Here is a 22,523-nt window from a genome sequence, read left to right as displayed (position 1 = left end):
TTAACATTGTAATAAACATTTTCCTAGAACTTTGTAAATGTATTTAGTAGTAATTTGGTATTCGTTTTCATTTATTTTGTCAGCTACTTTTTGAGGTAGGTTAGTATTTTTATGGATGAAACTACTGAACTCAGAATTTGTTTTCCTAAGGTCTTGAGAATTGGTTAGTAGCTAGAATGAGGTAAATATAGGCACTGAACCACTTGGTATTGCCTTGTATGATCAAGGAAACATTCTTTTTTGTTTTGACAAAATGAACTCTTTTTATGAGTATTATATATTAATTTCTTTTTTAAAATGGTGAAAGTCAGTGGCATTTATTACTTGCATAATTTAAATTGGCATTTTTCTTTCTTTTAAAAAAATATATTTTACTGATTTTATACAGAGAGGAAGAGAGAGGGAGAGAGAGTTAGAAACACCGATGAGAGAGAAACATCAATCAGCTGCCTCCTGCACACCCGCACTGGGGATGTGCCCGCAACCAAGGTACATGTCCCTGACCAGAATTGAACTTGGGACCCTTCAGTCCGCAGGCCGACTTTCTATTCACTGAGCCAAATCGGTTAAGGCATAAATTGGCATTTTTCTTAAACATATAGTCTTGTATTAGCTATTTTGCTTGCATAGACCTTAGACATTTGAGTAGGAACTCTCAGAAAGTGCCTGATGTTGCTTTACAGTAGTATTAAGTAAATGTTGCATGCATACAGCGCTATTCAGGTAATGTGAATAAAATATTAACATTAATATTAAATTAATATTTAAATAAGAGTAGTGTTATTAAGTAGATACTTGTTGCATTTGATTGAATGCAGGGATATGTGAAAGGAAATGTGCTATCCAATAGTAATTTGCAAAAGCTAATTTCCAGTGATCTCTTGGGAAGTACAGTGAAGGAGGAAAGTTAATGTTATCCCAGGGAGCAGCAGCACACTTCTGACATAGTTATCAAGACCATACAATTCCCAATGTTATAAAAAGTTAATTAATCCACTGGACAAGTTACATTTGCGTTTTGTAATTATTTGCTCTTTGCATTTTGATTATTTGCTCTTGAGCTCTTACCTGTTGACAGTAATTTTTTAAAATCTTCATTTATTGATTTGAGAAAGAGATAGATAGATAGATAGATAGATAGAAGATAGATAGATAGATATTGTATATGGATTTGGTGTTTAACTTATTTATGCATTCATTGGTTGATTTTTGTATGTGCCCTAAGCAGGGATTGAACTTGCAACCTTGGCATATTGGGACACTGGTATAACCAACTGAGCTACCTGGCAGGGCCTTGACAAGAATTATTATTATTAAACTTTTTGCAAAATTGATTGAGAAAGAAAGCGGGAGGAGGAAAGAAGAGAAACATTGATGTGAGAGAAATATTGATCAGTTGCCTCCTTGTATGTGTCCTGACTGGGAATTGAGCCCATAGCCCTTTGGTATATGGACGATGCTCCAATCAACTGAGCCACACTGGCCAGGGTTTGATGGGAATTATTGATAGTTTAGTAAAGCTGTTAAGATATTTTCTGCGAGACAATCTTTTGATAAGAGTGAAATTAAGAATCAGAAAAAAATTTAAAGAATTTGATTTTTTGAAGGCATTTTACAAAGTTTTATGTTTAGAATTTTCCACATTTTTTTTAATATACTTTATTGATTTTTTACAGAGAGGAAGGGAGAGGGATAGAGAGTTAGAAACATCAGTGAGAAAGAAACATTGATCAGGTGCCACCTGTACACTCCCTACTGGGTATGTGCCCGCAACTAAGGTACATGCCCTTGACCGGAATCGAACATGGGACCCCTTGAGTCTGCAGGCCGATGCTCTGTCCACTGAACCAAACCAGTTAGGGCTGCACATTATTGAATAATCCACTATTAAAAAAAAAAAAAAAGTTGAATCTTTTTTTTTTTAATAGTTTGTTTTTTAGAGAGAGATAAAGGGAGAGGGGGGGGGGAGCAAAAGAGAGAAAACCATCCATATGAGAGATTAACATCCATCACCTACCTCTTGCATCTCTTATCAGGGCTGGAGCCAGCAACCTGAGCATGTGCTGTGACTGAGAATTGAACTGACAACCTTTTAGTGCACACACAACACCCAACCAACTGCCCAGGGTGATTAATCCACTTTTAATCTGTGCCAGATAGAAAGATATTTTATACTAGTGTTTTGTGTGCATAAGGAGTGTATTTTTATTCATCTTTGCAAAAGAAAGGAAGGTATGGATAATGAGTCAAGTTTATTGATTAGTTTTGTTAACTTATTTTTTTAAGGGTAAGAAAAAGCTATACATTTTGCATCATCTGAAAATTAAAGCTGTTGACTAAAACTGTATATGGATATTTTAGATTCTAATCCACAATTTATCAGCTATGTGCTTTGAGGGAAAGCCTCAATTTCGTTATCTGTAAATGGATAATGTTGACAATATCTCAGTTATAGGGTGGTTACAACTACTGCATGATAAAAGGCCTGTAAATCCTTCAGTAAATGTTTTTTACTGTTAAAGACTTTTAAGAATATGTACATATTACTGATTTTTTTACAGAGAGGAAGGGAGAGGGATAAAGAGTTAGAAACATCTGTGAGAGAGAAACATGGATCTCTGCCTCCTGCTCACTCCCCATTGGGGATGTGTCTACAACCAAGGTACATGCCCTTGACTAGAATCGAACCTGGGACTTTTCAGTCTGCAGGCCAACGCGCTCTCTCCACTGAGCCAAACTGGTTTCTACTGTTAAAGACTTTTTTAAGGAAGAGAATTTAGCAGTTTAAGCATATAAATATGGTTCTTACAGTTTTAAGTATGTTTCTTAAGAATTAGGATTGGGGATTCTTGCCCCTTTGGTATCAATTATATGTTTCTCGGTGATGGCTTCAAAGTTTCTTAGTAGACAAGAAGTTACATGTAAATCAATGTCAAATGGAAAAATTTCATCTCTATATATAAAACCCTAATATACAAGTAGACTGAATAGAGGAACAACTGAACAGCCTGTCATTATTACATGTGCTGACCACAGGGGTGTGTGCAGGAGGCAGCTGATGGATGTGGAACATGGTGGGTGTCAGCCGCAGTGGGATGGTAGAGCAGGTCAGTGGGGGCACCAGACCAAGGCTGGGCATTGGTTGCTGTCATCAGGGCGAGCCTCTGGTGGCTACTGAAAATTCTTTGCTCCAGCATGCTATGGTTCCACCTAGTGCTCATACCTGCTGCTGGCGCCAGAGTTGCCACTCGCACCTGCTGCTGGCACCTGGCGCCAGCCCCGATCACTTGGTGCCATCAGCGGGTGCAAGTGGTGGCTGCTGGCCCTGATTGCCCCTCAGGTCTTTTCCACCTCCCCCTGCTCTTGAGGGGTGATTGGGGCCGGCAGACACCTCTTGTACCTGCTGCCAGCACTGGAGCTACTGCTCGCACCCTCTGCTAGTGCCCAGCACCAGTCCCAATCATTAGATGCTGTCTGTGGTTGTGAGGGCTGCTGGCCCTGATCACCCATGAGGGATTCTTTACCTCCCCCTGCTCCTGAAGATGATCAGGACAGCAGCCACCACTTGAACCCGCTGCTGGCGCTGGCCCCTTTCCTTCCCACAGCCGGCCAGGTGGTCAGTGTACTCCCACAGCTAATCTCCCTTAGCCAGCCAACCTCCCATGGTTCCTCCCCACAATTGGTTCTGATTGGGACTGGGCGAGACAGCCACCATAGGCCATGATCACCTGCCAGGCCGAGGGACCCCACCTGTGCACAAATTTGTGCACTAGACCTTTAGGGTTTTTTTTTTTTTTAACTTAATTTAATTTTTTAAATTTATTTCAGAGAGGAAGAAAGAGGGAGGGAGAGAGAGAGAAACATCAATGATGAGAATCATTGATTGGCTGCCTCCTGCACGCTCCCCACTGGAGATTGAGCTCGCAACCTGGGCACGTATCCTTGATTAGAATCGAACCTGGGACCCTTCAGTCCATAGGCTGACGCTCTATCCACTGAGCTAAACCGGGTAGGGCTAGTTTTAAATATAAAATTATGTTGCAAATAAGCATTTTTTTTAGACTCCAAAATAAAATTTACAATTTTATTTTAGCAATCAGAAAATTTTCTTTATACTTTTAAATATTATTTACGAATCACATTTTGCTCTTTAGAAACAGATATATGATTTAATGAATGGTTGTAAAATGAATATCTGTTGTGCTGTTATCCAAGTCAAATAATACAAGATTGCCAGCACCCAAGAAACCCCTCGCATTTTTCTTCCAGTCACAGTCCTCACCCATGGTGACCACTCACGTACTTTAATGTATTCATTTCTTTGTATTAAAATTTTTTTAAAAATATTTATTGTTGAAAGTATTACATAGAAAAATTTTAAAATCTTTTATTTTGGAATAATTTTAGATTTACAGATAGGTTAAAAAGATAAGACAGTTCTTGTAAATACTCTGCACCCAATTTTCCCCATTCTTACAATCTTACATTTCTGTGGTACATTTGCAAATCTTTGTATTTACTATTAGCTAAATTTCAGACTTTATATGGGTTTCACTAGTTTTCCCATTAATGTCCTCTTTCTGTTCCATATCTGACCCAGAGTACCACATTGGATTTTGGTTATGTCTCCTCATTCTTTTTTAGTCTGTGACAGTTTATCTTTTCTTGTTTTTTATTAACAGTCTTGAGTAGTACTGGTCAGGTAACCTATAAAATGTCCCTTAAACTGAATTTGTCTGGGTTTCTTTTCTTTTCTTTTTTATTTTTCATGATTAGATGGGGGTTATGGCTTTTTGGAAAAACTATTCTAGAGGTGAAGTGCACTTCTCATAATATCATGGCAGGGGCTATATGATACCTACTGGTGGTATTAACCTTCATCACTTGATTAATGTAGTGTGGCCATTTTCTCAATTATAAAATTACTATTTTTCCTTTCTCCTATTTTATCCTTTGAAAGTGAGTCAAGTTCTATGTCCCAGAGAGGAGAGTATTTACATACATTATTTAGAGCTCTTCAGTAAGACAGACTCATCTCCTCTCCCCCATTTATTCACACAATTTACATCTTTATTGTCAGAAAGTTTTCATTTAGAATTTTAAATATTAAATTAAACAACCCCAATATTCCTCTAGTTTATAAAAGTTTGGAAAATAAAGATCAGAGAAAGTCTTTGAAGAAGCTTATTTAATTGAATTATATATCCCTCTAGAAATACTTGTGAGAGTATGTAGTGTTGGAATTTTAAAGAAAAACTCCCTATATTGGGGCTTGTTTAGATGGTGACTGCTGTGATTTGAGAAACTAAGTAAATAGTGTCTTATTCATTGGTTCAGATCTAGTATTTGAACATATTCTTTCCTTCAAAAAGTTTTAAATACTAAATAGAAACCAATATTTTGATTTATTAGACTCTTTTAAAAACAACTGGTAGATGGATATCTAGTATTTAACAACCCTCAATATGGAAAGACCAAGCACATCATATAAGGGTCAGTTTGAAAGAGTAGGTAGATTGTCCTGTGATGTCTGGCCAGTGGATATAATTTCCTTCCACCCAGTTCTTGATATGAATTGAAATTATGCTCCTTGGCAAGTACCAAAAGTGTGGATGTTTTATACATTAAGTACAGACCATTTATATATTTTTTGTGAAAACCTAGTTTTACCCAAATAGAATTTGTAAAAGTTCTTAAAAGATTCTTCTTAAAAAACTAGAGGTCCGGTGCATGAATTTCATGCACAGGTGCGATCCATAGGCCTGGCTGGCAATTGAAGCATGAACATCTGGCATGCAAGGGCAGGTCCCAACTGACCTTTGGGCCCTGGGCATCACCTGGGCCCCTAGGCTCCTGTCCAGCTCCTTCAGCCCCTGGAAGATGGGCTGCAGCCCCACCCCTTGCTATCACTGCTGGCTGGTCATTGTCTGCAGGGCTATTGGTGGGGCAATGGAGCCTCACTTGCACCCACCTTTGCCTGGCACCACCTGCTTACCTGCTCTACCATCTTGCCGTGGTCCCAGGTCCCCATTGGGGCCCATTTGGGCTGGCAGCACCTTCACTGCTGCCCGCTGCCAGTATCACATTGCCAACGCAAGCCATGTTCCACGCTGCCCTGGTGGTTAGTGCACATCATAGCAAGCGGTCAAACTCAAGGTGAAGGGGACAGTTTGCATATTAGGCTTTTATTATATAGGACAATTTTGACCATAGCCAGTTTGCCTCAGTGGTTGGAGGGTTGGCCTGTGGACTGAAGGGTTGTGGGTTTGATTCCAGTCAGAGTGCCACGTACTTGGGGTTGAAGGCTAGGACTCTGCCCCAGTTGGGGCACTTGCAAGAGGCAACCAATTGATGTGTATTTCTCACATCCATGGTTCTCTATCTCTCCCCCTCCCTTCTCTCTAAAAAAGCAATGGGAAATATATTTTTGGGTGAGGATTAAGAAAAACAAATTAGCTGGGACCGGTTTGGCTGTGGATAGAGCGTCGGCCTGGGGACTGAAAGGTCCCTGGTTCGATTCCGGTCAAGGGCAGGTACCTTGGTTGCGGGCGCATCCCCAGTAGGGGATGTGCAAGAGGCAGCTGATCAATGATTCTCTCTCATTGATGTTTCTAGCTCTCTATCCCTCTCTCTTCCTCTCTGTGAAAAATCAATAAAATATATATTAAAAAAATAAAAGAAAAACATTTTTTTTTTTTAATTTTGAATCTGTGACATCCCTGTCTTATTTTTTTCTTTTTCTTACCCATAATAGCAAAGTTGTTAAGAAATACATTTAAAGAAAAAAAGGGGCCACTACACAATCCTTTTTTTATGCTCCTGGAAATTAATTGCTTCAGTAGAAGATCGTTTTTATGCATCAGGACTCATGGTAGTTTTCAACGTAGATTAAATGTAAGGAAGTATTTTTATTTATGTCTGTAATAGATATGGTTTCTACCCACAAGAAGCATACTAATATATGGCACTCTGCCTCTTCTTTCTTCACATTGTGCTCAAGATTCCCCTTCCCCTTAAAGTAAGGAAGATTTTTTTTCTTTAGTCCTATTAGAACTGCAGCTCTTTATCGATGTCTGCTTTTTTTTTTATTTCTCAGTTTGCCACCCTTAGCCTCAACTCTTCAGCAATACTGCATTTTCCAACTAATTAAAATGATTTTGTGCCCTAGTTGGTGTTGCTCAGTTGGTTGTGTATCATCCCATGCATGAAAAGTTTGCAGGTTTGATTACTGGTCAGGGTATATGAGAGGCAACTGATCGGTGTTTCTCAAATCCATGTTTCTCTCTCTATCCTTTCTTAGCTTTCTAAAAAAATCAATAAAAATATTTTTTAAAAGGAAAAATTATTTTGTATTTGAATATTTTGTTGTCATGTTATATTCATTATTATTTTCTCTTTATCTAAAACTTGCCTCAGAAAAATTGCCAATCATTTGTTTCCACCTTTCTTAGTCTTTAAAGCTGACTTGGTCAGTGCTCAGTTCATGTTATATTCTCTTTGTCACCTTTCTAGTCCCTACCCTCCCACCTCATTCTAACTAGATTGTATATTTCCTTAGGAGTGAATTACATTGTATCCATTTTTTACTTACTTTAAAATCTTACAGACAGAGCCTATATAATAGTCAATGAATAAAAGGATATGTAAAGCTCACATCTTCTATATTGTAAGTTTCTTATGGACAGAGACTAAACATTGTTTTTATGTCACATGTCGCTTTCCATAGATGAGGCATATGTTTGAAGATATGTGTTCTTTGGATGAATACTGGGAACTTGGTACATTCTCAGTAAATAAATTGAATAATTGAGGTCAAGAATATAGTAATTTCTTAGTAATATTGGTGTGGATAATAGTATAAACTAGAAATTAGTTCAGTTGAGATAGGTTTTCCATTTGGGTTGCCATAACAACCTGGGCAGTTGTCCTCAGATGTAAACAAGATATCTTCCCTTAGGACCAAGATCATATCCTAGAGAAAGCCATCCTACAAGAGCAACTAGTGAACTCTGTCAAAAATAATTCCGCCTTGGCTGGGTAAGCTGAGTTGGTGAGTGCTGTCCCTATCCACCACGGTTGTGGGTTCAGTCTCTGCTCAGGGCATATACAAGAAGCAGCTTTTGAATGCATAAATACTAAGTGGAACACAAATTGATATTTCTCTCCATCTCTCTGTCTCTTTAAAATAAATACAATTTTAGAAATTCCACTTTTGCATAATTTCTATTTGACTATAAAGCTTTTCCCCCAAAAAATTATTCCAAATGCTTCCATCCTAGTCCAAGCCTCTGTCATCTTCTATTTTCAGCATCCCCATGCTTTAATATCTCATATATTATTTCCAAAACACCATGATCCCTAATTGGTTTGGCTCATTGGATAGAGCATTGGCCTGCGAACTGAAGGGTCCCAGGTTCCATTCTGATCAAGGGCACATGCTTGGATTGTGGGGCTCAATTCCCAGTAGTGGGTGTGCAGAAGGCAGCCAACCAAAGATTCTCTCTCATCATTGATGTTTCTATCTCCCTCTTAATCTCTGAAATAAAAAATATATATATTTTTAAAAATCGCCATGAAATAACCAGTTTTAGAACATTGTTCCCTTTTTTAAGAATTACAATGATTTATGCCTTGTAATTCCTTTGGGTTAACTGCATCAGTATTCACCATACCTTGTGCTTTAAAAATGTCCATAGGACAGTAAGTCTTCTATTATTGTTTGTATGCTTGGAAATACTAGCAAGCTTCTTTTTCTTGGGCAATGGATTTTTTTTTGTGTGTGTATGACCTTGTTGAACTTAAAAAAATCAAATCTAAATTAAAATTAAATACATACATATATACATACACATATACATACTTACGTACATAAGTAAATAAATATCAGGTCTATAAGGGCTGTTATAGCTATGTTTGTTTGTCACTTGAAAATGTAGCATTTGTAGGCAGAAACCAGAAGGGTAATTTCAATGTAAAAGGAGGCTAAAAGTTCTTTAATTTAAAAATATATATATATTTTATTGATTTTTAACAGAGAGAAAGGGAGAGAGATAGAGAGCTAGAAACATCGATGAGAGAGAAACATCGACCAGCTGCCTCTTGCACACCTCCTACCGGGGATGTGCCCGCAACCAACGTACATGCCCTTGACTGGAATCGAACCTGGGACCTTTCAGTCTGCAGACCGATGCTCTACCACTGAGCCAAACCGGCTTCGGCAAAGTTCTTTAAATTTTTTTAAAGAATTTCAGTATCAAGTTAAGACAGCCAATTGATTTTTCTACAGGACTTAAAATTTGGCTGTCTCTGACATGTTAATTGGTGGTCAATCTGTGTGGGTTTTTTGTTTTGTTTTGTTTTGTTTTGTTTTTATTTCAGAGAGAGGAAGAGAGATGGAGATAGAGATAAAAACATCAATTATGAGAATCAACAGATGGCTGTCTCCTATATACCCCCTACTGGGGATGGAGCCCACAACCCAGGCATGTGCCCTGACTGGGAATCGAACTGTGACCACCTGGTTCATGGGTCAACATGAACCACAGCAGCCAGGTGTTTAATCTTTAAAAAGTTTTATCAAAGCCAGCCTCATTCAGCTGGGCTTGGATGTTTGTTCATATTGCATATTTTGATTTTTTTTCCTAATTAAAAAAAAAAAAGATGAGAATAAAATGATACTTTGCATCTTTAGTTCTGAAAACACAGTAAATTTTTAGTTTTACTATAATGCATATTGTAGTCATTTTAAAAATATATATATATCATTGATTCTTCTACAGAGAGGAAGGGAGAGGGACAGAGAGCCAGAAACATCGATGAGAGAGAAACATCGACCAGCTGCCTCCTGCACATGCCCCACTGGGGATGTGCCCACAACCAATGCACATGCCCCTGACCGGAATCGAACCCAGGACCCCCCAGTCCGCAGACTGACGCTCTATCCACTGAGCCAAACCGGTTTCGGCCACATTGTAGTCAATTAAAAACACTAGATACCTGCTGTGTGTTAATTACCATGATATTTGGTAGAAACAACAAGGAATAAATATGTGTAGCTTTGGAGGACAGTTGTTGAGGAGACACTATTCAGGCAGATAATTACAGTGTAGTATGAGAAGTTTTAAATATGTGTACATACAAAGAACTATGAAATGATAGGAGGGAGTTACTTTGCTTAATTTTTTTGTCAAAACTATGTAAGTAAATCCCAGTTCTGCTATTTATGCTAGCTGCTGAGAACTTTGCTAATGCTGTTTCAATACCATTGATAAATATGAAGTTGAACCTGTTCAGTTACCATTATTGGCAGTTTTATATGGTTTAACCCTAATAGTATTTCAGTATGGCAGTTAAAACAATAAAATAAAACATTTTTAATTTCTTTTGCCGATACTGTATGTCATTGTTGGGTAATATTTTATTAAAATCAAGCTTTGTGTTGACTAAATGTACCATTTTTGGAGAACATTTTAAAAATGTTAGCTTGGTTTCTCTTTTTAAGAAGATAATATATATGAAAGAATTTATTAACTAGAAATTGCTATGCCCTTATAAGATATTTATTAATTGCCTATAATTCTGGAAATATAATGATTTGGAAAGTCTTGCTTTCAAAGTTTGATTCCTTACAAACATTTATTGAGTGCCAGAACGACAAAGACATTCAGTCCAGTGCTTGCTCCTGAGGAGTCGGTCTGGTACTAGGCATAGCATGTATCTAGTTACAAAGAATGTGGGAGGCAGGACAGGATAGAATCACGATTTTTCAAATTTATCTTAGCACTGTATACTTTTACTCAAAAATTGGTGCACAGAAACCCAATACATAAACAGATAAAAAGGGAGTCCTGCCTGTTTGGCCTCCTTTCTGTTCTCATTCCAGCTGTTTGAAACCATTGATGTGGGAGCAAAAACCAAACCTGGGCCCTGCTACTGCCTAGCTATTTGACCTTGGATACATGACCTGACTTTAGTGAACTTGTTTCCTCATCTGTTAAGTGAGGATATTAGTTTCTTTGCTGGGTGTTGGAAGAATTGAACATTGTAGAAGAGGGATTTAGGATGTAATGGCATTCAGTAAACATAGCTATTAGGGTTATACGGACATGACACAGTGAGACTAAAGAAGATGGTGCCTACCTCTGCCAAGGAGTATCGGCTGGCCAAGGAGGGCTTCACAGGCCGTGATTGGCCTCCTTCAGGCTGAATCTTAAAGGGGGATGGAAAATTGCAAGATATGAGGTGTACAGGTTAATAGTGGCAGATTTTGTAATAAAAGAAAACACGATCATTTCAAGAGAAACATCAAAAGTGCTTTATTCAAAGTAATGTCCATTGATAGCTACACATTTCCCCATCTTTCAGGTAATTTGTGGATACCGTCCCAATAGAACTTTTTTTGTTTTGAGGGAAACCATTCAGAGACACAATTTTCCACTTCTTCATATTTTAGTGCTGCTCAGAAAGTGCGTGTGCCACCCATCAAACAAGTGGTAATCTGAAGGAGCAGGGTCTGGCGAATATAGCGGGTGGGTTAATACTTCCCAGGCAAGATCTTTTCACGTGTCTTTAACTGTTTTTTTGTTTTTGTTTTTTTAAAATATATTTTATTGATTTTGTACACAGAGGAAGGGAGAGTGATAGTTAGAAACATTGATGAGAGAGAGTCATCGATCAGCTGCCTCTTGCACACCCCCCACTGGGGATATGCCCGCAACCAAGGTACATGCCCTTGACCGGAATCGAACCTGGGACCTTTCAGTCCCCAAGCCGACGCTCTATCCATTGAGGCAAACTGGTTTCAGCTTTAACTGGTTTTGAAGTGTGTGATGGTATGTCGTCATGAAGCAAAATTACTTTGCCATGTCTTCTGGAACATTCTGGTCGTTTCATGATCAAAGCATGGTTCAAATTGATTATTTGTTGTCGGTAGCAATCAGTATTAACGGTTTCACCTGGTTTTAGAAGCTCATAATATACCACACCTTCCTGATCCCACCAAACGGAGAGCATTGTCTTCTTTCCGAAGCGATTTGGCCTTGCAGTCGATGTTGATGGTTGACCTGGATCAATCCATGATTTTGTGCATTTGGAATTCTCAAAATCAGTTTTTGTTGCCAAATGCAAAAAAAGACTATTGAAGCAACATTTTACTGATGACTTTTAGGTCTTCCATTTGTCTTTCCTTCAGTTGATATGATACCTATTTTCCTTCCTTTAAAATCTTTCCCATTGCTTGTAAATGATCGGAAATTGTTTGCTGAGCAACGTTTAATCTTTTTTTTTTTTTTAAATATATTTTATTGATTTTTGTACAGAGAGGAAGGGAGAGAGATAGAGAGTTAGAAACATCGATGAGAGAGAGTCATCGATGAGAGAGAGTCATCGATCAGCTGCCTCTTGCACACCCCCTACTGGGGATATGCCCGCAACCAAGGCACATGCCCTTGACCGGAATCGAACCCGGGACCCTTCAGTCCCCAAGCTGACGCTCTATCCATTGAGCCAAACCGATCTTGGCTAATCTTTCTGCAAGTGGTTTCTGGAGATAAATGCCTCCCCAGCATTCTGTGTAGCTTTTCCTTAACATTCTTTGACTCTCACTTTAATGTTAGGCTGGGCCAGGCTGGGTGAGGGTCTCTAATTAAATTGACTAGTTACCTAAAGAAAAAGATGCTCTAAATATGAATTTGTGAGTGTCTTGGTTATAATGTAATGATGCATTTATAGACAAGTCCTTCCTAAAAGCAGTTACATTTGTGTGTTGAAAATTAGGAATCTTTATGTCCGCCTCTGAGGTCTTATTGCTTTTGTTATTTTAATGCCCGAGGTTCAGGGTAACAGTACTAGTGTTAGGATACATTACAGGTGAATATAATTACTTTTACCTTTTTTGTTTTTTAATCCTCACCCAAGGATATGTTTTTATTGATTTTTAGAGGGAGGGGCAGAAAAAGAGAGAAGTATTACTTGGTTGCCTCCCGTATGGAGCCTGACTAGGGATCAAACCCACAAGCTAGGTATTTGCTATGATTCAGAATTGAACCTGCAACCTTTTAATGTACGGAACGATGCTCCAGCCAACATAAGCAATCACGCTAGGGCTACTTTGAATTTTTGAGAGAGCTAGAAAATTAGTTTCTAGGAAAAGGTAATGAATCATAATTGTATATTTTTTCTGCCATAACAATGACATATCTTTTCTTCTTATAACAGTCAAATTTTAGGCAAAACATTTCAATATATTAGGCTAACACATGAATGAATCCTATATAATAAAAGCCTAATATGCCACGTGTTCAGTTGTCAGGTCATCTGTTCAATCAAAGTGTAATATGCTAAGGCTGCTCAACTGCTCACTAAGACGTGCACTGACCACCAGGGGGCAGACTGGTTGATCAGTTGCTGTGATGTGCACTGACCACCAGGGTCCAGATGCTCTGGTAGATTAGCTTGGACTGAGCAAGATGGGCAGGACCTGCCCTGGAGCCCTCCTGCAACCCCTTCCGGGTCCTGAACATGCACCGGTGCAGTTTCTTAGCCTGGTCTGCACCCTCTCATATCTGGGGCCCCTTGGGGGATGTTGGAGAGCCAGTTCCAGCCCCATCCCGCAGGCCAGGCCAAGGGACCCACTGGTGCAAGAATTCATGCACTGGACCTCTAGTATGAGAATGGATGAGACGTAGAAACTAAGAGTGATGTATATGTATAAAATCAGATAGTACTATGTATCAGACACTCTTCTAAGTACATGGGTCAACTAATTTAATCTGCCTGGCAAACTGAAATAAATATTACTATTATCTTTTTTGTTTAGGAGGTTTGCAAACTATGGCTGGCAAGCCAGATCCTGCCTGCTATTTATTTTTGTACAACCTGTGAGCTAAGAATTATTTTAGTGGTTGAAAACAAGCAAAAAAAATTGTTTTTGTACAATTGTACTTTTTAAGATTTTTATAAAATTTATTTTGTAAAGTTAAAATTATAACTTACTAATTTCTAAAAATGATATGAAATTTGGCCCTGGTTGGTGGGGTTAATGGTTAGAGCATCATTCTGTGGTGCACTGGTGGGTCCCGGGTTCCGTTCTCTGGTCAAGGCATATTACTCTGGTTGTAGGTTCTATCTCTGGTTCAGGTGCTTACGGGAGGCAACTAATTGCTGTATCTCTCTCACATTATGTTTCTTTCTCTCTTCCTTTCCCTTCTCTCTAGAATCAATGGAGAAAACATAACCTTGGGTGAGGATTAAAAAAATCTATGAAATTCAAATTTTAGTGTTCTTCAAGTTTTATTGGCACAGAGACACACCTGTTACTTTACATATTGTTTATTGTTGTTTTTTTGCTTCAGAAATTGAAAGGTTGTCAAAACCGGGAATATTTGCTGTTTAGCTTTTTATAGAAAGTTTGTTGACCCTTGGCCTAGATACAAAGGGCAGGAGATAAAAGCAACAAAGTTAATATTACATATAAATACATGTAAAAGAATGCATCTTTATTAGTATATACCTGGAAGATTAGATAATTATATAATGAGAAAGCCAACTATTTTCTTGAAGGATTAAAAAAAAACAACACCTGTTAATAAAAGCTTAACTATAATGATAAATGCTTATTTATATCATAATGTTCGGTTGACCTTTTTCCTCTTAATCGATCTCTTAAAGATATACCTGCATTGTAAATATTCCTTTGAATTTGAGTGACAGTTGTAATTACCATTGAAATCTTAGAACCTTGGCCTCACAATTCAATATTTGTCTGTGTATCCCAGTTAATACTTTCTGACACTGTCCCTTTGTAATATTGCTTTTGATCCTTTAGGACTAGCTATAATTTGAGCATGTGCATCAAAATCACCTGGAGAAATTTTAAAAATTTAGATGCCTCCTCAGAACCTCTGAGGGTAAGGCCCCATCATGATTATATTCAGAAAGTTCCTCAGGGTGTGTGTGTGTGTGTGTGTGTGTGTGTGTGTGTGTCAGGGGTGTGTGTGTGTGTCAAGGGTGTGGGGGATCAGGTGGTTTTAATGTATAGGTCTAGTTAAGATCCATAGTTACTTCCATCTTAAACTATTTTAGTAAATCCAGTTTGCACAAAATACACATATTCTCAGAGGTGTTTTTCCTTTTTTAAATATATTTTTTATTGATTTTATTGATTTCAGAGAAAGGGGGAAGGAGAAACAGAAACATCAATGGTGATAGAGAATCATTGATAGGCTCCTGCACACACAACCCTCACTGGGGACAACCTGGGCATGTGCCCTGACCAGGAATCAAACTGTGACCTCCTGGTTCATAGGTTGATGATCAGCCACTGAGCAACACTGGCCGGGAGAGACCTGCTTTCTTGATCCTTCAACTCTTCTATTTTTCTTCCCTGTTTTCACTTTCTGCACAATGCAGTTTAGGTTTTGTTTAATCCATTATTTCACCTCTGATTATGCATTCCTCACACATACCTTACAAATCCTCATCCCAACCCTAGATCTCTAAATATGCATATTTTCTGTGTCTGCTTAGTAAAGAAAAACCATATGTCTTTGTACATTGATCCCACTAAAATTTCAGTCTCCCGTCTAAAAAATGTTCTTCTGTTGAATTTCTTTGCTCTCCATAGCAGCGATTTCAAGCCTCTTAAAGCCTTCTTTCTTACCCTGCCTACTCAGCAAATGACCTTACTTTCTATTTTCCCAAAATATAAAACATATCTGTGCCCTAGCCAGTGTGGCTTGGTTAGGTGTCATCCCATTCACTGAAGGGTTGTCGGTTCTATATCCAGTCAGGGCATGTGTTTAGGTTGCAGGCTTGATTCCTGGTTAGGGGGTGCAGAAGGCAACTGGTCAGTGTTTCTCTCTTTTTTCCCCCTCTCCCTTCCTCTTTCTCTAAAAATCAATTAAAAATCTTAAAAAAACAAAACAAAACCCACATATTTGCATCTTTTTTTCTTTCTAACACAGTGGAAGAGGTGACCAATCTTTATGTGTAAGACTTGTACATGTGGATCTTATTCCTTTCTCTTCCTCTTCCCTTAGCTCCTTGTTCCATTTTTTTTTTTTTTTAATGTATTGATTGATTTGAGAGAGAGAGAATATGGGAAATTATTTGTTGTTCCACTTATTTATGCATTCATTGGTTGATTCTTATATGGACCCTGACTAGAGATCAAACCTGCAATCTTGGCTTATCAGAAGGACACACTAACTATCTGAGCTACTCGGCCAGGGCCTCCCTCTAATTAAAAAAAAAAAAAAATTATTATAGAAAATACGAGAACCATAAACAAAATTAGAGAATAGTGTGATGAACCCTCTTTTTATCCATTACCCAGCTTCAATAGTTATCAACTCAAAGCCAATCTTATTTCATATATTTCCCACCATCTACTCTTTCCACCCAAAATTTTGAAGCAAATTCCAGGCATATAATTTAACTGATAAGTTTTTAACATACATATTTTTATTGGTTTTAGAGAAGAGGGAGAGAAACTTTAATAATGAGAGAGGATCATTGATCAGCTGCTTCCTGCATGCCTCACACTGTGGATTGAACCCACAACCTCAGGAATCTTAACTGTGACCTGGTTCATAGGTCAGTGCTCAACCACTGAGCCGCACCGGCCAGCTAACTGATAAACTTTTTGTGTGTATTTCTAAAAGACTTAAAATAACCACAGTACTATTAATATTCTTGAAAAGTTCACAATTATTCTTTAATATCATTAGATATCCACTCATTGTTCAAATTTCCCCAAAAGTTTATTCACTGGTTTGTTTATTTTACAAGTGATTTTTAAAATCCAGATCTAAATAAGATCTATAAATTGCAATTGTTTGATATGTCACTTCTCTTTTAATATATAGGTTTGCCTTTTTCTTTCTTGGAATTTATTTAAAGAAATTGGGTAATTTATAGGGCTTTTCACAGTCTGGATATTGCTAGATATATCCCATGGTATCCTTAATATATTCTTCTGCCCTGTATACTTCATTCAAATTGGTAGTTGAAGCCAGATATTTAAACAGATTCAAATTTGATTTTCTGGCAAGAATACTTTATAGGTTGTATAGTGTTATTTTATCAAAGGGTAGATAAATTATGTTTAGTCGTCTGCCTTTAGTTGATTAGGGTGAGAAAATGGTCATACTAAAATTCTTAATTCCTTTCTTCATTTTCCCTGTGTCCTTTTTTCCTTTCTACCGTTACCATTTAAGCATCATGCTTGATTGAAATGGGGAAAACACACACACAACAACAACAATAACAACAACTAGAAAAATGGCTTTTCTACATTTCCACCTCTTTCTGAGATATTTATTTATAGTATCATCTTTAATTCCTCTCTTTGTACTATCAACCCACTTACTAAATATGGTTTTTGCCATGTTAAAACCATGTCCGTACCATTTTACTAAATTCATGCTCATCAAAGCTATTAGTGAGCTCTATACTTAATGGGACAATGGGAAGTCTTTAGGTGAAATCATTCTCATTTTTACAGTGAAGAATGGACCAGAAAGGCTTGCAGTACCAAAGATGATAGATGATAGGGATTCACACTAGCATAGCAGCAATATATGGAGAATTAGATTTATTTACCAGGAAAATCTTACAAGGTTGGTGACTAGATGTGGGCAAGAAAGTGAGAGAAAAGTCAGCCAAGGAGTCTAAGGTAATTAGGACATTGTAAAAGACCTAAGCTTGTTTTGTGATCAAACCTCTGCTAACCTGTTCAGTTTCATCCTGAGTCATCACCCCCCCCCCCCCAACACTTGTCACACTTTTCACAATGTTTCAATTGCTCATTCTTGGACTACTCTTCCAGTAGACTGTAACTTCTTGAGTGTAAACACCAAGTTTCCCCCCTTGTTTAACCTGGTGCCTGGCACATACATAGTACCTGTTTTGTAAATGTTTGCTGAATTAATAAAGTAATTTATGCAGTGGTTGAGAATCAACCTATGAACTAGTAGGTCATGGTGCGATTCTGGTCGGGCCATATACCTGAGTTTTGGGCTCAATTTCTAATGTGGGGCATGCAGGAGACAGCTCATCAATGATTCTCTCTCATCATTGATGTTTCTATTTTTCTTTCCCCCTCCCTTCTTCTCTCTGAAATCAATTGGGGGGGGAAACAAAAAATTTTTAACTTATGCAATAGTACATTGGTATACATTCAGTGATTTGTTTACCATATATCTTGTTTTTATTGTTATTAGATCATCCTGTATTCCGGTACTGCTAATTTTGTACATTAATTTGCTTTTTTGGTAAGAAGCAGTCTCTCCATAATTAAATTAGACTTGTAATGTACATACATAGTGGATTTTTGCATATTCCTTTTTTCACTTTGATTTATATTAATTTTCTGTCAGTGTATTATCACTGTCCCAGTTAATAGAAACCTTAGACAGTTCAAATAATCACCACCATCAAATTATTCTTACCTTATTGTGACCTTTGTCAGAGTTTATGAGATCCTTGATGCTTTAACTTGGTGACAATTAAAGGTTAGAAAGGTGAGGCTTAAATAACTAGGGAATTATTAAATAACAAAGAGGGATAGTTTTCTGGATTGTCCATTGAGTTTGGTTCTCAATCCCCTAATTTATTACTAATTTATTGGTGATTTTAGACATCCTAGTAGTGGTAGTGATGGTTCTTAGCTGTCATTTTGAGCTAGCGGGCCTTCAGGTCAGAATCACTAAAGACAAGAAAATCCCTGATTATATTTTGTCTTTTGATATATGTTTTGTCTTTTGATATATTGATGGAACCAGAGAACCTCTATTACAGTGATTCTCAACCTTTCTAATGCCAGGACCCTTTAATCCAGTTCCTCATGTGACCCTCAACAAGAGAACTGGATTATAGGGTCGCAGCATTAGAAAGGCTGAGAACCACTGCTCTATTAGATGTTAATTTCAATTCATTTAGAGAATGATTTTCTATTTCTTTAAAGTGTCCCTTCCAATTGAATTTTGTATATACCAGTTCTCTGGATTTTAAGTAAGATTGCCTTAGATATATTTCTTAAATACAATAAAAATTCTACCCAGCTATTTTTGTACATGATAAGAGAAACTTTTTTTTAAAGAATAATTCTTTGCCAAAACCGGTTTGGCTCAGTGGATAGAGCATCGGCCTGCAGACTGAAAAGTCCCAGGTTCGATTCCTTGGTTGTGGGCACATCCCCAGTAGGGTGTGTGCAAGAGGCAGCTGATCGATGATTCTCTTTCATCGATGTTTCTAACTCTCTGTCCTCTCTTCCTCTTTGTAAAAAATCAATAAAATATATATATATTTTAAAAAGAATAATTCTTTAAGAAAGCTTGATTTTTCTTACTTTTACATTTACTCTACTAAATCACAATGCATTGATTTTATAGTGTTATAAGTATAAAGACAGGGCTCTGAAATACTAATATCTAAAAACTAGATTAGAGAATTAGATTACTGTCAGTACTTAAAATCTAGGGTAGTTCATTCAGTTTTTTATTTTATTTTTTTATTTTTAAAACATGCTTCTAAAGGACACAAAATAAAAATAACTAACTTATTTCTTAATTACATGTATTAAGAGCATTAGGTTACTAAATAGTTTATTTACATTGTAAATATCAGCTATTCTAAGACTATTGGTGACATATATTTATTTATTTATTTAATCTTGTAGGTTACTTAGGTTGGTACCTTTTAGTACTTTATGAAATCATCTGTCATACCTTTTTCACATTATAGATTTTGTAAATTAGAATCTTTTATTTATTTTTTGGTCTTTTAAAAAAATTAAATTTATTGTAGTGACATTGGTCAATATGAACATATGGGTTTTAAGGTGTGGTTTCTATGTTACAAAGTCTGGATATTGCACCATGTGCCCACCACCCAAAGTCAAATCTTTTGTCACCTCGTGACACCCTTCTCTCCCCCTTCCCTCTGGCAACCTCTACAGTGCTGTTTGTGTTCATGAGTTTCAGTTTTATATCCCACACCAGAGGCCCAGGGCATGGCTTTGTGCACTGGTGGGGTCGCTTGGCCTGGCCTGTGGGGATCGGCCGAAAACATCCCCTGAGGGGTCCCAGATTGCGAGAGGGTGCAGGCATGTTTCCATGCCTGTGCATTGAATGTCTGCCCCCTGGTAGTCAGTGTGCATCATAGCTACCAAATGGTTGCTTGGGCTTTTATATATCTAGATATGAGTGAAAGCATATGGTTCTTAGCCTTTTCTGACTGACTTATTTCCCTTAGCATAATGTTCTCAAGATCCATCCATGTTATTGCAAATGGCACTATTTCATCCTTTCTTCTGGCTGAATAGTATTCCATTTTATATGTGTACCACATCTTTATTATTTTACTTTAAGTGAAAGTTAAAATTATAGTCTTCTAGAGAATTTATACGTTTTGTTTTTCTTAACAATATATTTTTATTGATGTCAGAGAGTCAGGGAGAGGAAGAGAGAGATAGAAACATCAATGATAAGAGAATCATTGATTGGCTGCTTTCTGTGCACCCCCTATAGATGATTGAGCCTGCATCCTGGGCATCGAACCACAACCCAGAGTTGACACTTAACCATTGGGCCACATTGGCCAGGCAGAGAAGTTATATGTTAATATTTGAAATTTTATAAAATTAGTATCAAAATCTGGGGGGCGACTGGTAGGACTGGGTAAATTTAAAAATAGTGCTTCTCTAGCCAGTTTGGCTCAGTGGATAGTGTGGGCCTTCGGACTGAAGGGTTCTGGATTAAATTCCGGCCAAGGGCATGTGCCTGGTTGCAAGTTTGATCCCCAGCCCTGGGGGTGCGTGCAGAAGGCAGCAAATCGAGGTATCTCTCACATCAATGTTTCTCTTTTTCTGTCTCTCCCGCTCCTTTCTGTTCTCTCTAAAAATCAATGGAAAATTATCCTCAAGTGAGGATTAACAAGAAAGTAAATAATAAATAAAAATAGTGCTGAAAACTATTAAAGATCATTTAAAATGCATAAAATACTACATATTTTTGGCATTGATTTTCATAGTAGGTTGGAAATATCACCTAATATTCATATTAGCATCACAATAAACCTCATCATTGAAAGTGTGTTGTATTGCAAGTAATAATTTAGAAGTCATATAAATTCTAAATGAAAGAAATAATCTCTTTTCTCTTTTTCCTTAGGTGGAATGAATCTAACTTGCTGAGTATCTCCTGGTTACTGGTTGAATTCACTTATAAAAGAATCATCTTCCTCTGCGTGGAAGTCACCTAGTGGAATATTTAATTACAAATCCAGGGATTGCAAAGCCTTTTGATTTCCCAAAGGAAGGGGACATACCACTATATCAAATAAGCTTGACATTACAGCCAAAATGGTGCTGTCCCAAAGACAACGAGACGAACTGTAAGTTTCTCTGTTGTGTGTGTGTTAAAATATTCTCTCATAAAGGACAAAGTAGTAAATTAAAATACAGCTTTTGGAGATCTACTTTCATATTAAAACTGTTGTTAGGAGAGTTCAAATATTGATGTGGACATTTACATCTGATTTTAAAACTGGGTCTTACTTTGACAGCACTATTTACTCTTGTGACCTTATTGTGTATAAATTTAAAGCAAATCAAGTTAGTTGGGATAAGTTTTATCTCAGGTTTGTCTTAAATATATTATTATGTTCATTTGGAAGGTAGATGCTTCAAAACACTTCTAAATTATTTTGTCTGGAACCATGTATTAGGAAAATGAAAGCTTTTTTGTTGTTACTGCTAAGGCCTTTCCTTTGCCTTATTGTATTTTTTATTATCCTTTGGCTCTTATGGGATTTGAACTTTATGATGTGGCTAAGATGATAGTTAATGCAAATGCATTAACTAGGTAGACATGAAAACGATTTGATCATTGCTATATAGGATTTTATAGCATTCTATTTTTGTATGTGAGAAATATTTAGTTTTGTGTTCTAGGCTTTTAAAATTTCCTGTGGCTTTTTAAAAAACTATAATTGGGAATAATTTCAAATTTATAGATTAATAAAATTAGTACAAGGAATATTTATATACATTTTATCCAAATTCGCCTATTGGTAACATTTTGTATCATTTGCACTCTGTAACTCTGTGTGTGTGTGTGGGTGTGTGTGTATAGAGAGAGTAAGTTGCATACATCCAGGTCCTTTCTCTGAGATACATTAGTACACAGTTCCTAAGAATAAGGATATTCTTGTATAAAACCAAGTACAGTTAGCAATTTCAGTAAATTTAAGACTTTTAAACAATACTTTTATTTAATCTCTCTTCCATACTTGAATTTTGTCAGTTGACCCAATAATGTCCTTTATGGCAATATTTTAATCCTCTCCAGTATACCATCCAGCCCAGGATTAGGTATTGTGGTCAGTTGTCAAAGTGTCATTTAATCTGAAACATTTCCTCAACCTTTCTTGCTTCGAAGACAATTAGATAAAAATACGTGTGTGTGTGTGTGTGTGTGTGTGTGTGTGTGTGTGTGTGTGTGGTTTTTTGTTTTGTTTTGTTT

At 37.2% G+C, this 22,523-nt stretch overlaps 1 protein-coding gene across 2 annotated transcripts in view; it reads left to right on the top strand.

Annotated features, from left to right (window-relative positions):
* The window catches only part of PAFAH1B1 (platelet activating factor acetylhydrolase 1b regulatory subunit 1), a 53,592-nt gene that overhangs the window by 4,497 nt on the left and 26,572 nt on the right, over nucleotides 1-22,523 (top strand). For both annotated transcript variants that reach the window (XM_036408485.2, XM_036408484.2), the window contains exon 2: nucleotides 21,171-21,393. Coding sequence is in view for 1 of the 2 variants with exons in the window: in XM_036408484.2 (XP_036264377.1) it covers nucleotides 21,362-21,393 (32 nt within the window). In the remaining variant the exon portion in view is untranslated. The remainder of the gene's footprint in view (nucleotides 1-21,170; nucleotides 21,394-22,523) is intronic.

Source organism: Pipistrellus kuhlii, unplaced genomic scaffold, assembly GCF_014108245.1.
Source record: "Pipistrellus kuhlii isolate mPipKuh1 unplaced genomic scaffold, mPipKuh1.p scaffold_m20_p_39, whole genome shotgun sequence".
NCBI lineage: Eukaryota > Metazoa > Chordata > Mammalia > Chiroptera > Vespertilionidae > Pipistrellus > Pipistrellus kuhlii.
Note: the sequence above shows the minus strand (reverse complement) of the source record. Positions and strands in the feature narration are given on the sequence as shown.